The 16,178-nt window shown below is 42.2% G+C and overlaps 1 protein-coding gene across 1 annotated transcript; it reads right to left on the bottom strand.

The window, feature by feature from the left end:
- Positions 1-4,968: 4,968 nt before the first annotated feature.
- Positions 4,969-10,680, bottom strand: LOC142567797 (uncharacterized). The gene is made up of 5 exons (XM_075677948.1): positions 10,536-10,680; positions 10,298-10,466; positions 8,325-8,389; positions 5,773-5,969; positions 4,969-5,027 (listed from the first exon to the last, which is right to left on the bottom strand). Exons 2-5 carry the CDS (start codon positions 10,376-10,378, stop codon positions 4,969-4,971), a joined length of 402 nt encoding a protein of 133 aa, XP_075534063.1. The 5' UTR covers positions 10,379-10,466; positions 10,536-10,680.
- Between the last annotated feature and the right edge of the window lie 5,498 nt (positions 10,681-16,178).

The following is a 16,178-nucleotide window of genomic DNA, read 5'->3' as shown; positions in this document are numbered from 1 at the left end:
TGGCACGTGACTTTCGTAAGCCAACCAATGTTAAATGCCATCCCTGGATGTGTGCCCCACAGCAAAAAAGGAAGAGAAGAAAAAAAAAGGAAAGAAAAGACAGGGCTCGTCATGCGAGCGTGACGTGAACCCTTGGCTCCGTCATGGGGGAAGATGAAGAAGGAAGATCACTTGAAGGCAAAGGGGTTGAGTGCCGTTGCTTTTAGCACTCGCCTCCTGGCAGCATGAAAATGCAACATTTCAATTTCTTCCATTTCCTTTAATAATGAACTAATTAGAAATATTTGTTTGAGAAAATGCTCCCTTGACGGCATTTTACAACGTCCAATGTACCTATAACTAAAATTTGCCATGGTGCTTAATGAGAGGGGCTTTTTCAGCCCAAATTAGATCCTGCAGACTATAGTACTGTATGGAAAATATGGTACATGGAACTGTAAAATTTTATTTTCCACAGCAATTTCTACCTGTGCAGTTGGAGTTGGCTTTGTCGTAGCATAGATGTGAGGACCGTGAAACAACCTTTATTCCCTAAAGATCCTGTCCTGTTGTATATTTGAGCATTTACATAAAGGCATGGAGACCCTCACTGTGTTGCAATCTAAGTGGCGGCATATAGGTGGTGTGTGCTGCCTGTAGGGATGCCACTGTAAGCCATCTATGTATTGGCGGATTTCTGAATTGTGGATGGGAGAAGGCTCATGGCTGTTCTGCCTTTGCACCAAGCACTGCAGAGCACAGTGCTGCAATTTTCTGTTTGTGCAGTTGGAAGAAAATTATTCCTGCAGTGGCAGTGACTACTCAGAAAATGCACCCTATGAGAGTGGACAGAGTTCCAATGTGACTGTGGTTTGAAATGGTCCAGCCCCTGTGTATACAAGCACTGATTTTCCCAGACAAGTGTGACAGTGCCTGGCTTTGAATGCAGTGTGCTGCTTCACAAATATTGCAGCTGCCCAGTGCTAAGCTGCCTGAATTATGTGGTTGCCATAATGACTTCTCTGTGCCCGTGGGACAAATATTTGCACTCGAAATAATGACAGCAGCCATGCATTTCGTACTGACATAGATTTAGGTTCCGCAATGTCATCTGATGCATGCACATGCAGTGATGTGGTTGGTGTGGCCATGCTCTTTTTTTCTCCCTTCAAGTATGCTGGTGAACTGCCACTAGTTAAAGATGTCTGCAAGGAGTGCACACTGTGTCAGTGCTGCACATGAAATTACGATCACCACAGTGATGATAAAGAACACATTGAAAAGTAATCTGACAACACTCATCAAGACTGTCTACAAGTTTTCTGTGAGAGATTTCCTCAGGGTTGACAAAAACCATCTTAGGGACCATTTAATGGGGTGTTACCGCCCACATTATGAGATGAAAGAAAAGGAAGCCATTAGGATTTCTCTGGTTGTGCAAGGTGCTCAAATAGATGGCTTTGAATTGCAATAGACATAAATATTATCATTCTATCTGTCTGGGCACATAACTTCTTTGCCAACGTCTCTGTCATCTCTGTAGCACATTAATCTGGGATAGTAACTCCACTCTGACGCAGGAGATGAAAGTGCATGCCAGACATGCTGACAACACTGACTTGGAGAGTGCCACTTTCTTAAATGTGGCAAAAGTCTGTGTTTTGGGTGAAATAAGAGCTCATAGGCAATTTCCATCTGTGATAAACAGAAATAAGTGCCGCCAGTGGTCAGACGTCATTGAGGTCGAGCTTCTCAAGCAAGTGGATGCCATCGAGAACGCCAAAAAAGCCAGTGATAGCCATTGTGCAGCAGCTTCAGATGGTAAAGTCCAGCCGGGGTTTCTCTGTACAAGGTCACCAAGTGGCATTCCTAAGTAACGGATATTCTTTCCCCTAAACTGCTACCCTAGAGTGGCTGGAACATGCACCGTTCGATCCAAGCATGCAGCTGTTATCAAAGCTTAGTTTAGTCAATTATTGAGGCTTAAGATGGTTTTAATGAATGTACATTAGGAAACAATTGTAAAAGAATGTAAAAAAATTTGAACTGTGTTGACTCTTCGGAGGCATACTGTTGCTATTCCTGAAGTTACGTGCTCAAATGACTTATGTTCCAGGTATTTGAGTAAAAACTATGGGTGTGGAAATATCAATTTTTCAATTTCAAAGCTAATTCGAATAATGAAACCTAAATGCAAAGTGAATATTTTTCTAATATGAATACTATTGGTATTGCAAAAATCCATTTTTTTCGCCAACCAGAGCTGCAAGATAGTTTACTGCATAGCAAATAATGTACAGGGATATTATGCTTCGTGGTTAACAAAATTCTCTAATACAACACTTTTGTTTGACAATGTCATAACTGTAGTTACTTAAATGTTTCATGAAGCAAGGACAACAGCTCAACATGTTTGAAGAGCAGTGACACCTAGTGCATGTCACCATTGATTCAGACATCGAAAAGAGCTGCTTAGAGTGTCCGGTATCAGCAGGTCGCTCTTCGCAAGCCGAGCCAACAGTGGGCACCACGCTTACACCATCGCTCAAACGGATCTTCTTTTTGGCCCAGAATGTCATCATGCAAATATATTTGAACCTGCGATTGTGGCAGTGAAAATTTCTGCTGGTTGATAAGCTCATCGGAGTCTTTCCGCAGTGCTGATGTGGAAGTGGCCCCTTCAGAAGCTTTTGTTGTTGAACGCATACTTGGGTTCCTTGGCGTTGAAATTATCCTTCCTTTCTCTAAATCCAAGGGCGAGATCTCGCATTCTGAATGTTTGCTTGCGCTCTCATTATTCGCCTTCACCGTGCTTTCGTCAGCGGTCGTCTGCTTGGTGGAGCGGCATGCCCAATTGAACACTGCCTACTCACTGATGTAGGAGGTGAAGCAAACATTCAGAAAGCTAGAAGCTTGCGCAATCTCATCCCAGGTTTTTAATCCAGTTTGACATTGAAGCATCCTGGTAGTATTACAGTACTTTAGAATGAGGTTCCAGAAGCATTGCCAAGTTTGCCACTTGGTGAAATTTGTAGTTTGGAAACAATTTAGGCTCTTAGCGAGATTAGCAGTGAACACAGAGGTTTTCACATGGCAGTTGGTGTTGTCCAAATGCATGAAGAGGTCATAGTGTGGGTACTTTAAGCTGATAGTGTCGGGTAACCATAAGCACCAGCAGGGGCCCCGCGTTCCTTTTAACTTCAGGTATGCTTCACTGCATGACGCTAAATATGCTTCGCCGCATAACACGACTCTGCTGCAGCGAAGGTGACTTAAACTGACAACAGCCGAGAAGGTGCAAATAGCACTGCGCTGCCTGGTTCTTGCTGTTGGCCTTATTTTTCTTCTTTTCACAGTGTTCTTACTGTAAGTGCACTCCAGAGTTACAATGCAGGAATATGCATGTGTGCACAAGCTTTCATTCAAGAGTAACTCACGATCACAAGTTACGTCATCATGGTTTCGTACCATGTCACAGCATCATAAGCAAGACATAATAAAGGGGGCCTCAAAGGCTGCGGGAGAGACTAATCTTTTGTGCGAGATTGTGCTATCCTTGCTGCACACAGTGCAATATTATATGACTCTCATGTCTATGGTGGCATTGTTGATTATGAACGTTTCCTTACTGCGTTAAAAAAACATGTAGTGCATCTTTCAGATAATAATGGCATTATAGCTTCAGAGTTGTTCAAGTTTGGGGGACTTGTTCACTAAAAGTACATTATTAGAAAAGCTTTAGAATGTCTAGGTCATAATTGCATTTGAAGAACTGTAAGTCTTCCTACACATAGCAATTGGTAGCTTACTGTGCGATGTTGAAGGTGTTTTTTATTCATAGGCCCTACGCAGAGAGCAGCAACACAATGCCTGGCATGTGACCAGGGTTCGTAACAGTGTTTGCATTTCCAGTGCTCGTAACTGATTCCAGTCTTAATGCATAAATTTGCTTTATGAATTCTTTGTAAACAGAAGGTGCTTGAATATTGGTTGCATGAAATGCTCCAATGCACACTGTATACGTACAGGGTGTCTTTTATTACCATACAGATTTTCTTGTTTTAAAGTTATGAGCGTGGCAAATGTGGCATTCTTGCAGAGAAATTCCTCTATTTTGGAACTCCACAAATTTGGAGGCAGTCACATTTTAATGCACTCTCAGTTCTTGCAAATCTTGAAAGTAGCACCTAATTCAACATATTCATCATTGAATTTCACTGGTAAATCGAGGCAATATTGGAATCGAGTGTGCTGGGAGCACAGAAAAGGTCCCGCTATCTCATCAGATGAAAACACCCCCGACAACAGGCTCCAGAAAGTCTGAAACAACATCTTGGCCAGTCATTGTAGCTGCTGATACAACACACTTTGCCTGGCAAGCATGTGCGTCAGTGTGCTGTGTCAGGCCATCATTTAAGCTTTGTCCCACACCTCTTGACAGAGCACTGCCGCCTGATGTGGAGGAGGATGCACCAAGTTTTGATTGTACTCAATTGAGCGCGATAATGAATATTTCAAAATAAGTGCAATTTTCGAGATTTAGAAAAAGAAAGGGTGTGCATGCACATGCGACTGCCTCCAAATATGCCCTTTAGAAGGCTGCCGCAAAGGTACTAATAAAAAAGTGACTGAATTTTTCAAAATTAATTTTCTGAAACTCGCATTATTAGCAGCAAAGTGTGTCCACCTCACCTAGAAACTCCTTTACAAAAACGCCGGGCTCTGCGTGCTCAAAACTTTTTGCTAAATATCTGCATGGTTAAAAAAAACTAGATATGCATAATTGTTAATGTATGAAAATTGTACACTATCACTTTTCAAAATTTTTGTCCTTCTATGCAATACCAGAAAAATTGGAAATAGAAGCTTCAGGTGACCTATCTGATGTGCAAGTTGCATGGCCACATAATTGTTTTAATTTTTCGCTATTACCTTTTACTGTGATGTCGCCACTGCAGCAGCTCGATGGCTGTGGCTTTTTATTCCAGGTCACAAAGCTGCACCCAGGCAGAGGCAGAATCCAAAGATGCTTGTGTACTGAAGTATAGCTGCACATTACAGAATCCGAGGCCCTCAAGATTCATCCATAGCCCTCGAGTTCCATATTTTTTTATTGGGATTGAAGAGTAACGTTTGTGCTGTATCCCTCTATTTCATACTAAATAATGTGCATGCAAAATTATATCTTCATTACTTTACACCATAGCGCCAGTATCTGTCGTGCGTTGACTTTTTTGTCTTTACATTTGCTATAGCAAGGATTTTTAAACATCAGCCACAAAAGAAAAAATAAATGGTCAAGGAACCAAGTGGTGTCACTGTTGCGCCAGTTGTGTACTCCAAAAGGAGTGTTACCTTTCTGCTTTGGAACTTGGTGGTTTTGTTCTGCCAGCTACTTGACCAAAACTAGCAAAATCATTCTGTATGCATTTGGTACAATAAAATTTGTTTCAAGAATGGACAAATGCATTGAAAACTGCAACATGCCGATTTTAGTTTCATGCTTCATTAATTTTCTCAAAGCCCCAAAGAAAGCATGCAAGGTTTGAAAATGTATCATGCGTCGAAGTGCTGGCCTGCTGTGACATTAGTGCACTCTGTCTAGAGAACTGATTAATGCTGCACATACATTGAACATGGTGGCCATGACCATCCCTCATGAATTGGCATTCCCTGCCTAAACCACCTCACCAACACAGCCTGTTAACAGCAAGAAAGCTGACGGGGCTTCCAAGAATTTATGCACTATTTATTAGTATCGCCCCAATGAAATTGCTCCATTGCTTTGCTGACAATTGTCTTGACAAAAGTGGAAGCCGAATCGGTTGTGTTCAATCAGTTTTATTACATACAACCTATTATAAAGTGGACCTTTCTTCGCCTCTTCAACTGTTCCACAGCTGCTGCTGCCATCTTGCATGCGACATCGAGGAGGAGGGGCAAGGTACATGGCAGGTGCATGGGAGGATTTTCCAAGGAACTCTGGAAAGCTGTAATCAGATTGTGGGCAAAGTTTAAAAACTTAAATACAAAAAGGGTGTAGAGTATTGTAACCTTGTACATGTTGATCACACCACATGTTTCAGCTACAGCTGTATAAGTGCCTTGTCTCATCAACCACGCTACAGTTGCAATGTTCCACTTCGTGATACTCACTATGAACTGATAAGACTAGCTGCTATACTAGTGGTTGTGCAGGCCACAAGGGAACAGTGCCTTTGTGCTTGTATGTGTCAATTTCTCTCTTTCGGTCTCGCCCAAGCCACACCAAAATGTTATCCACAAGTGTCATGCCAAAATAGCCTGGCAACATTTCGTATTAAGCCGTTTGACCCATTTATTGCGCTGATGCACACAGTGCAACCAAATGAAGGGAATGACATCGCCTAGGTGATTAGTAAATTACCCTTTTAAAATACCACAAGAGCAACTTTGCTGTGGCAAGAGCCTTAGCAAAAACATAAGAGACACAAAAATGAAGGAAAAGCGACACCTTCAAGTTCCCGCACCAACTCACTGTGACAAGCACGGATTTTGACAGTGTCTGCTTGAGCTTAGTTATTTGGAGATAAATGGAGTTGAATGCTTTTACGAGCATTGCGATGCCCCACTATGCTAGCTTGCCTTTTATGGCTATAGAAAGTCGTATACTGCCACAAGTCTGCCTATTGTTCCGATTGGAATCTATATTGAAGCTGCTTTGAGCAACGGGCGGTATTCTATTTCAGCGCTAATGATACATTGAGAGTAGTGTGCCTGGAAGGAATAGACAAAAGCATTGCAGAAGCTGCAGCAGTTTGTGCTCGCTGAATGATCACACGAGAAGATAAAGATGCTGTCACGAAGCATCCTTCGTATGGAGTCTCTTTAAAAGAAAAACACAACTAGACATGGTGACAGTTGTGGGCAAACTAAAAATATTATAATGATAGTTCAAGGTGTGGTATGGCATGTTTATGCTATTTCTGAAAAAATAAACACGGCAAGTGTGTCCATGCCAACAATTGACACAGGATGTGCAGATGCAAAGCTGCAATACAGCACCACGACGTCAAAACGACAGTATGCAAGTGGTGGTTCAGCAATGTCCCTACACTGCAACACTGGGAGGCCATGCCGCATGGCCAGCAGGCGCTGCTCTGTCGGACACAGGACGTGGCAGCAACTATTTCTCCTAAGGATTCAATAAACGGATTTCTCTACCTCACCCGCCATGCGATGCGCTGTGTGAGGGAATGACAGTGCCACTACTCTCACAGGATATGGATGGTGCACAACACCACCTTGAGCATTGCAGCGCACGTCTGCCTGTGAGCTCTGTGTACTACAAACACAAGTGGTGCATGCAAGGTAACAAATACTTAACATATCACTGCCAAATACCATCAATGAACAGAAGCAGCAAAGAAAGCTGCTTACATAATTTTCACAGTGTGTCGGATCTGCATGTTTTTTACATTCTGTCTGCATGCCGCAATGTTCATTTGTTCGTCACTGCTCAAAAGTGCATAGTTGCATGGTACTTTTTTCGATTTTGTGCACTTTCTTTTGTCCTGAAAAAATAACCACAGCATCTATCTTCATAAAAATAAAGCAGATGTTTCTCAATGAGCCGTAAGTATTAAAGTTGCTCAAAAGGGTAGTTTACTGAATTGATTGCATTTGAGTACTGCAGGCCTAGTTTCTTTCGGTCTTTCTCTTTTAAAGCCTCGGCACAAGTTAGCTGAAACACCCTGTATACTGGACGGCTTGCCTGGCTGCCCGCACCGCCGCAGTCTCGTGGCACCGGTCGTCCATCCTTATAGCGCACACGCCAGCGTCGTCACCACGTCACCGTCATGTGGTGTTCTGGCTGCGGCAAAGCGGACAGCTCTGGCAGGTGGGAAAAAAAGTGGTCCGCGAGCGATCGGGCTTGCCGCCTCTTTTAACGCCTGCTTTTATCCACCTGGCCAAGAGCTTTGCCCGGTTTAGCCGCTCCATCTTCAGTGTGAACGTGCCTTTCAAGTAAAAAATCAACAGCTTACACTTCCACATCTTTTGCTCGGTAGCTGCATTCAATTTGCTTGCTCGTCTTTTAGATGTCTAGGCTCCTCACATTTTAACGTGGCTGAATAGTGCACAAATCAGAAACGCGAGTTTCTGTGGCCTAGCCTTCTCACACTTGCAAGGATACCATCCAAAATTGACCTATTTTTCTTATGGGGTGCCCACTGATTATGAGGATGCTGACATCGAAGGATCTCAGTGGTTCCCTAGCATTTTTGTGACAAACGGAATACAGTAATGCCGAGCTACAACTGACTTGATATCTGTCAGCACCAATGAACGCAGTAGTTAGTACTCACTAAATTGAGAGTCCAGCCCAAAAGCAGATGGACACCATTGGTTTGAATTCCCGTGTTGGCACTGGCTGAAATCAAGCATTTAAAAGACACGTACTTAGTTACATCCCTTCAATCTGTGAGCATAATGAAAATCAAAGGTCAGGTTATGTGGCTGCAGCACCTTCTGTTCATGCAGCATACCTTTACTTTTCTTTACCAAGACACTTAGCATGCACATGCCTTGTGTGCAAGCCACATCTATTTACAACAGAAACGGCGCTTTCCACTCGTGAGCAAACGTTTGGAGGTAAAATATGGTAGAATTTTTTATCCAGCCAACGCATGCACGCTGAAATCCAAGTGGTACAGCCAATATGTGCCTGTTCAATCACTATAATGCATTGAGACACTTCCAACAATGCACGGCTGTACCAGGAAAGGTTTTTTTTTCACTAATGCCATGGACTTATGAACTTTTATGAATGTACCTTCAGCTTTCGAGTAGCTCAAACGTAAAGTGGCCTGTGTGTTATTGCTATTCAGCCAGAGTGAAATAGGAGCCAGTCAAATGAGTAAAACACGAAGTCAATGTGCACACAAAGACTACATGTACCCTTGCATGACTTCGTGCCACAGGTAGCTAACAGCTTCCAATTCACAGTTCTTGTAATATGCTTGTGGCAGCCATCTACAGTGATCTATTTGATTTAACGGGGATGTGTATGTTGGCTGAAAACAAGAAAATATGCTCGACAATATATTAACGCCGACGGATGCAATATATCCTTTCCGGTAGAGTTTTGCACAGAAAAGTTAGCAGATTCCATGCACATGTGAAAATCGGTTATAAGTGAAGCCTTTGTAATGTTCAGTAAAATGCAACCACTCGTTCACTTCTATAACTCTGCACACAATGCATGTCCTGGTCTCAGTGACCAATATTTGCAGGATTGCAGCAGCCACCACCCACACTGAGCAAGGAAGCGGCAAAGAGGATTTCGTTCTAAAAACTATGTACATGGTTTTACCTTTGAATAGTGTGTGCATCTTAACCCTTTCATAAATGCAAGCAGAGAACAGACCGATTTGTGTCCGAGACATTACAAGTGCTTTTTTTTTTTTAAAGCTGACTACGATTCTGTAACAGCAAAAAGTGGGAATATTACATCCCACTATACAGCCCCAAGGCTCGTTTCTACCTACTCGTGGTCACCTGTAATGTGATTAGAAACAGCCAGAGTACCCAGTACATTATACATTGTCTGTGCACGTTTTCATTATACTTACTGAGCATGCTTTGTATGAGAATCCTCAATCAGGGCTTTCCAATATCATAAGGGTTCTTAGAAAAAAAGATGCTTCTTGAAAATTCTTGAGGGCTCATATGTAGCAGCTTGCATGTGTAGGAATGCGATTTGTTCGCGATGCTAATAATTTGATCACCTGTTTTGGTAGCTGTGGGCACGAGAAATTTAGACACCTAACCGCACCAAAATTCAGCTATTATGAAAACGCGGAATTTCGATCAAAAGGGTCCATTTGCCGCTGTGGTGGTTTGAAGGAAGGCGACAGAATAAACTAAACATTGTAGAACGGGAAATAAACAATCTGCGCAATCGCTCTATCGCGTTGTTTGACAAAGAAATGAACGAAAAAATGTGCTTAACGCGATTCCGAAACATATCTACACAGGAATGTTCAATGGTAAAAATTACACTTCACCGCTACAGAGTAGCGAAGTTGCCCTGAAAAGTGGGACCAATATTTTCCGACCGCCCAACAAAGGGTGAAGTGCGCACAGTATGTACGGCAACACTTGCTTTGTTCACCGCAGTAATGCCATCCTGTAACGGAGACAACTACGACAAACGGTTCGCATTTCTTCCGCAGCGAGCAGCGAGAAAAAGTGAAACATTTTTTACCGAGTCAGAAATAATCCAAGCGTGTTCCTGACGGTATGTGACGGCATGCCGCTGGAAAAAGGGGGTCCATACCTCGGGGTTCAAATTCCGCAGACGCGGCATGCGCTTCAGCGTAGCCGTCAATTTGCGGTTGAGCAAGCGACGTTTTTGCATTTTCTGTTCCGCATCAGCATCTTCTAGGCAGCGAGGGAGCACCTTGAAAACCAGCACGACGGGGGCCGTCTCGCTGAACAATCAAGGCCTAAAATTTAAAAGAAAACACAACTATTAGCGCTTATTGTTTCAAATTTTGTGATTTCAGTAGACTTACCTTGATCTTGTTGCATATTTCTTGTAGATCCATGTTGCTTTCAAGGTCATTTCCGCCAACATAAAGAACGGCGAAATCGACACGCTCGAAGCGCATCGTGGAGACAGCCCACGCCAGCCGCACTGCATTGTAGCCAGCAAAACTGAATGTGAAGTGGTTCTTGAAGGGGTAAGGAAAGGTTGTCGCTGTTTTCTGCAGCCCTTGCGGGAGCACGGCTCAGCGCCAGAATGTGCAGTCTTTAATAGACTGAATTAGGCGCAGGCGCGACCTATTATAGTATTTAGGCCGGCGCTGGGTGCACGCACGTGGCAGCAGACGACCCCAAGTGGGGTTCGCTGCTGCCACGCATGATGACGTCACAAAAAAAAAGTTTAATATAAGAGACATGAAACGCTAATATTTTGGTTTTATTGTTAATTATACTGCGTTTAAATAGATAAGTCGTTTTACTTGACGCCGTGTTTTAAAATCGAAAATGACTGTCGGCGTTTACACGCGCGTGCACGCAGTGGGGAATCGCTGTGGTTCCTAGTGGCCGTGTTGTGCGTGCTTAGTACTGTGTAGGATCTGCTAGTACGAATAACGTTGCTGTTACGAAGATAGGCAAGCTTTCAAGGAACTGTACTGTATCCATGAAGTGGCACTACATATCGCCTGCTATCGATTGGGGGTTTCGAAGAGTCGTGGTGGCACTGCGCCGCCGACTGCATGGTGCCGGCACAGATAATTCGTGTATTGCGGCGTGTGTTGCTCGTTTTAGTTGTGAGTGCGTCTTCTGATAAAACTGGATGCCATTTTGCGCTTAAACACTATGTAGAGACATTGCTCACGATCCACTGCTCGAAAATGCATAAGTCGCACACCAGTATGCATTGACGGTCGATATAGCATGCATATATACGTTTCCTCGCTATCTTTCTGTAACCAAGGGACCTTGCAAAATAGGAAAGCATTTTGTCGATGAACAAATTTCAATCATGCATTTCGTGCCTCTTTGGGCACGCAGAATCCTAGTAATTCGGGCAAGCCCACGGTCAGATACCGTGAGAATTGTGCACAAAATACAAGTACCATACGGGTAAGGAGTGGATGACACCACCATCATCCGTCTGTTTTCTGCGCAACTAATATGAATTGTGACCATTTGGCCCATATTTCAGTTCTGGTGTCAGCAAGTGTTCGTGACGAATTTTGAAGTGCGTGACATGTATACATCACAGTTGACTGCAGTGTAGGTTGCTATTAGGTTTTCGTGCACTGAGACAGAAAATTACTTGTACAAGAGATACTGATGCGATGGCTCTTTCTTTTTTTTGGAATAGTGATTGTCATTATATAACATGAATGAGAATGCAATACCACTTCACTCTCTGCGCGTGTAAACGTAGTTTTAATATTTTCCGAGCGTGATATATATATGTCATCGTACCTTCTGTCGTAAATTATTTTCTGTGAATGATACCCATTCATCAGCCATGTCTTCATTAAATTTGCAGTATTTGGGGTTAATAAACATTTAACCCTTGAAAACAAGTCTTATTTGTTGTCCTTTCAACTTTACAACGTCGAATATTAGAACACAAATGCAAGAAAAGAGATATACACTGAGGTAGCGTTTGTCATCTTTCTTGTTTTTTTTATTGTTCTGCACAATGTTTTCTTAATTATCACGCAAGACCAACTAGCCGGTTCTCATAGAGCATGCTTAGCTGCAACGAAATATTTAAAAAAAAGTTATTGAGCCCTTTGATGAACAACTTAAGAAAAAGAAAGGGGAAAGAAAGAAGGAAAATTTCATCTATAAAGTGACCTTTCTCAATGTAATTAGAAAGTAGGATTCAGGTACTGAATTAATTGCATCAAAATCATATTTTTCTGGTACACAAGCAAGTGTTCATTGCCAGACCTGTCTGTAATTCACATATTTCCTGCATGACATATACCACAATGACGCGGTCACTCAGACAGTGTATGTGCATTAAATACAATGTTAAGGCTATTACACAGCAGTAAATATTAAGAATGACCTCTGTTATCATTATGTGGCACATTGTACTCATACTTCTAAAATGTGTAATCACTAATAAAGTTAAAAAATGGCCAGGCTTAGCTTGGTTAAGCCAAGAAAGCGTTGCATATTGTGTTGGGGCCCAGCTTTTCCTCCGGCTGTCGTGACGTCACGTCACGTGGTTGCGCTAAAGGTCAATGGTGGCTGCCCGGCCGCGCCCAAGGGCTGAACTGAGTGATTGCAATATGCAATGCATAAAACTCTAGTGTAGGGGTATGAGCCACCATAGTGGTTCATACCCCCAATGGTGGCTGCCCGGCCGCGCCCAAGGGCTCAACTGAGTGATTGCAACATGCAACGCATAAAAGAAAGAAAAGTATAATCCACATCTGGCAGTGCTCCTAGTGATCTTAAAGGGGCCCTCAAACCATTTTCCAACGAATCATAGGATGGCCTCATTATTAAAGGACATATCAGGAATCTCTTGCCACAAAATTTGTTCAAATCCTTCACATATTAGTGAAGTTAACGCATCGATACATGGCTTTCTCTCTCTTTTCATCTCGGCTAGCAAGCTGGAAGCTACACAGAGAAGAAGCCTAGAGGAAAAAGCCGTGCCCTAAAGTTGAGTGTCTCAGTAGTGAAAGGGCTTGCTGTGGCACCCCATAGCGGCTGCCCTAGTCTATGCCATGCAAAATGCCACTATCCTCTTGTACACCACATGTAGACCGGCAGTGCAAAGAATAAATTATTTTCCTCTGTTTTTGAGGTGTCATACATGTATAGGTTTTAACTAAAAATAATCAGTAATGTATTTCTGAGAATGCTCTCGCAATCCCAAAATCAGCCAATATGAAGTGCTGGTGGGATCAGCCGCTTGCACTGACGTTGCTTGATGACAGTGCAAATGCAAGAGCAACCTATTTTTTGCTGTCTTTGACATGAGATTTTAAATTTCCTGCTGTGTGCAATGTTATAATACTTGGCTCACATTTTAACAACAGCCTTTACAACAGATTGGCAATATTTTTTTGCTATTGATACGGAACAGTTGTGTGGTTGCACTGAACAAGATGAAGACGACATCTTCCCGATTGATAAAGGGTCACCATCATAGGCTTATGTGTAAATATATTGTAAATAGCCTAATGCATCAGCTACACATAACACTATGTTTAAAAAGTCTCAGGACCCCATTAAATGATCACTTCATCTGGAAGATTAAAGTCATCAATTGGAATGCGGCCAGCCCTAACAATTTCAGGAGGATCCGATAAACATGAAAATTGTCTGCAAGATAATTAGATGCATTAATGTTAACAGAAAAAATAAAGAATTCGGGAAAAGCTGCAATGAGCAAGCCTGCTTGTTACTGGAAAGATCGCATATAAAAAAGACTGGGGAGCACTGTGCTAGTGGGCTTTCCATTTCTATGTATGAAAAAGAAATCGGAGTCCTCAAGGCATACATCAAGTAATCAAATCCTTTTTTTTTCTCTTTCTAATAACGTGTCTGCCCATGTGCATATCATATACATATTTCATGACGACATTGTGGAATAAACAGCTTACATTGGTGCTTGTCCCATGTCTACCCTTTTATTTCATGCCATGCCTGCTTTTTGCATTCATAAATCGCGTCATATATGCACAGATGTGTGCATACTTGGTCAGCATACAAGGCTTATATCACCTCGTTTTCTGTTTCTTTCATTCGGCACAGAGAGTGTTCGTGTATATATTGGCAAATATACCCGCTGAGATAGCGACTAATTCAACAGTAGCCTGCAATCAGCCACGTGAAACCCAGGAAAGCAGGCAAAGAAAGATTCTTTTTAAAAGTCCAAAAAAATAAAGTTCTAGCAGCATCAGTGCTTGAACTTAATAAAGCGGTCAAGCACATGCACTGTAGGAAGAGCAGATTATGAGTGAAAACATTTGCTTTATTTGATAAATCGAATGAACTAACATTTTTTTTTTGCATAGTTATTAGGTATACACTTTAATCTGTGCAAAGCATCAAGCTTGAGATTGGTGAAAAATAAAAGTATTGTAAATTTAATCACTCTCTATTATGAATAGAACATTTAAACAATAAATTTGTACACCATCACAAGGTATTGAAATAACATAACTAATTCACATACACCAATGCCTGTCCTATAAAATTTTAATTGCTTGATGTTCGTAATTTGATTGTATTTAGAACCTTACAGTGGGCTTTTTATGTAGTAACCAGGCTCAACAGATCATTTTCATATTGATCATCAGCCTATTTTTATGTACACTGCACGACGAAGGCCTCTCGCACCAACCTCCAATTACCCCTATCTTGCGTTCGCTGATTCCAATTTGCGCTTGCCAATTTCCTTATTTCATCACCCCGCCTAGTTTTATGCTGTCCTCAACTGTGCTTCACTGCCCTTGGCATCCAATCAGTAACTCTAATGCTCCACTGGTTACCTACTCTATGTATTACATGGCCGGCCCAGCTCCATTGCTTTCTCTGAATGCGAACTAAAATATTGGCTATCCCCCTTTGCTGTCTGATCCCGACCTCTCTCTTCCAATCTCTTAACGTTATGCCTAACATTTTTCATTCCACCTCTCTTTTCATGGTGCGTAAGTTGTTCTAGAGCTTCTCTTTAACCTCAAAGTTTGTCCCATATGTTAGCACCAATACAATGCAATGATTGTACACTTTTCAATGGAAGTAGTAAGCTCCCAGTCAGGGTTTGGTAATGCCTGCTGTATGCACTCCAACCCATTTTTATTCTGTAAATTTCCTTCTCATGATCAGGGTCGCCTGTGAGTAATTGACCTGGATAAACGTACTCCTGTACAAACTCCAGAGGCTTACTGGCGATCATGAATTCTTGTTCCCTTGCCAGGCTGTTGAACCCAACCTGTCTTCTACCGATTAATCTTCAACCCCACTCTTACACTTTCTTGGTTATGTCTTCAATCATTGGTTGTAATTCATCTGCGGTGTTGCTGAACAGGACAATGTCTTCTGCAAGGGAAAGGTTGCCGAGATATTTGCTGTTGATCCTCACTCCTAAGCCTTCCTAGTCTAATAGCTTGAATACTTCTTCTAACCATGCAGTGAATAGCACTGGAGATATTGCATCTCCTTGCCTGACCCCTTTCTTGATAGGTAACTTTCTACTTTTCTTCTGGAGAACGAAGGTAGCTGTTGAATATTTGTAGATATTTCCCAAGATATTCACATATGCCTCCTGTACTTCTTGATTACATAATGTCTCTATGACTGCTGGTGTCTCTACCGAATCAAATGCCTTTTCATAATCTATGAAAGCCATCTACAGGGGTTGATTATACTCTGCAGATTTCTTGATTACCTGATGGATGGCATGGATGTGATCCATTGTAGAATATCCCTTCCTGAAGCCAGCCTGTTCTCTTGGATCTCCATCCTAAGGATCTCCACAAATGATCCTGAAAAGTGCTCCATGTGAAACACCAAAAGATGTTCTATGGATGCACCAACTAGGCCTTTCTTTAGATGTCATTGGGACATTAGTCAGATGTTGAATCCTGGCATAGTCTTGATGTTAATAATCACTTGTTTGTTGATGCTACAGTCCCTGTAGCTCTCCAGGCATGCAATGTGTC

Source organism: Dermacentor variabilis, unplaced genomic scaffold (genome assembly GCF_050947875.1).
Source record: "Dermacentor variabilis isolate Ectoservices unplaced genomic scaffold, ASM5094787v1 scaffold_14, whole genome shotgun sequence".
In the NCBI taxonomy this organism is placed as follows: Eukaryota; Metazoa; Arthropoda; class Arachnida; order Ixodida; family Ixodidae; genus Dermacentor; species Dermacentor variabilis.
Note: the sequence above shows the minus strand (reverse complement) of the source record. Positions and strands in the feature narration are given on the sequence as shown.

Coding starts and splice junctions, on each gene's coding strand:
- LOC142567797 (XM_075677948.1), bottom strand. CDS start 10,378: ATGCAAAAACGTCGCTTGCTCAACCGCAAATTGACGGCTACGCTGAAG. Junction 5,970..8,324: donor TGGGCTGGACTCTCAATTTA/GTGAGTACTAAC, acceptor ATCTGATTACAG/CTTTCCAGAGTTCCTTGGAA. Junction 5,028..5,772: donor CCACTTTTGTCAAGACAATT/GTCAGCAAAGCA, acceptor TGTAATGTGCAG/CTATACTTCAGTACACAAGC.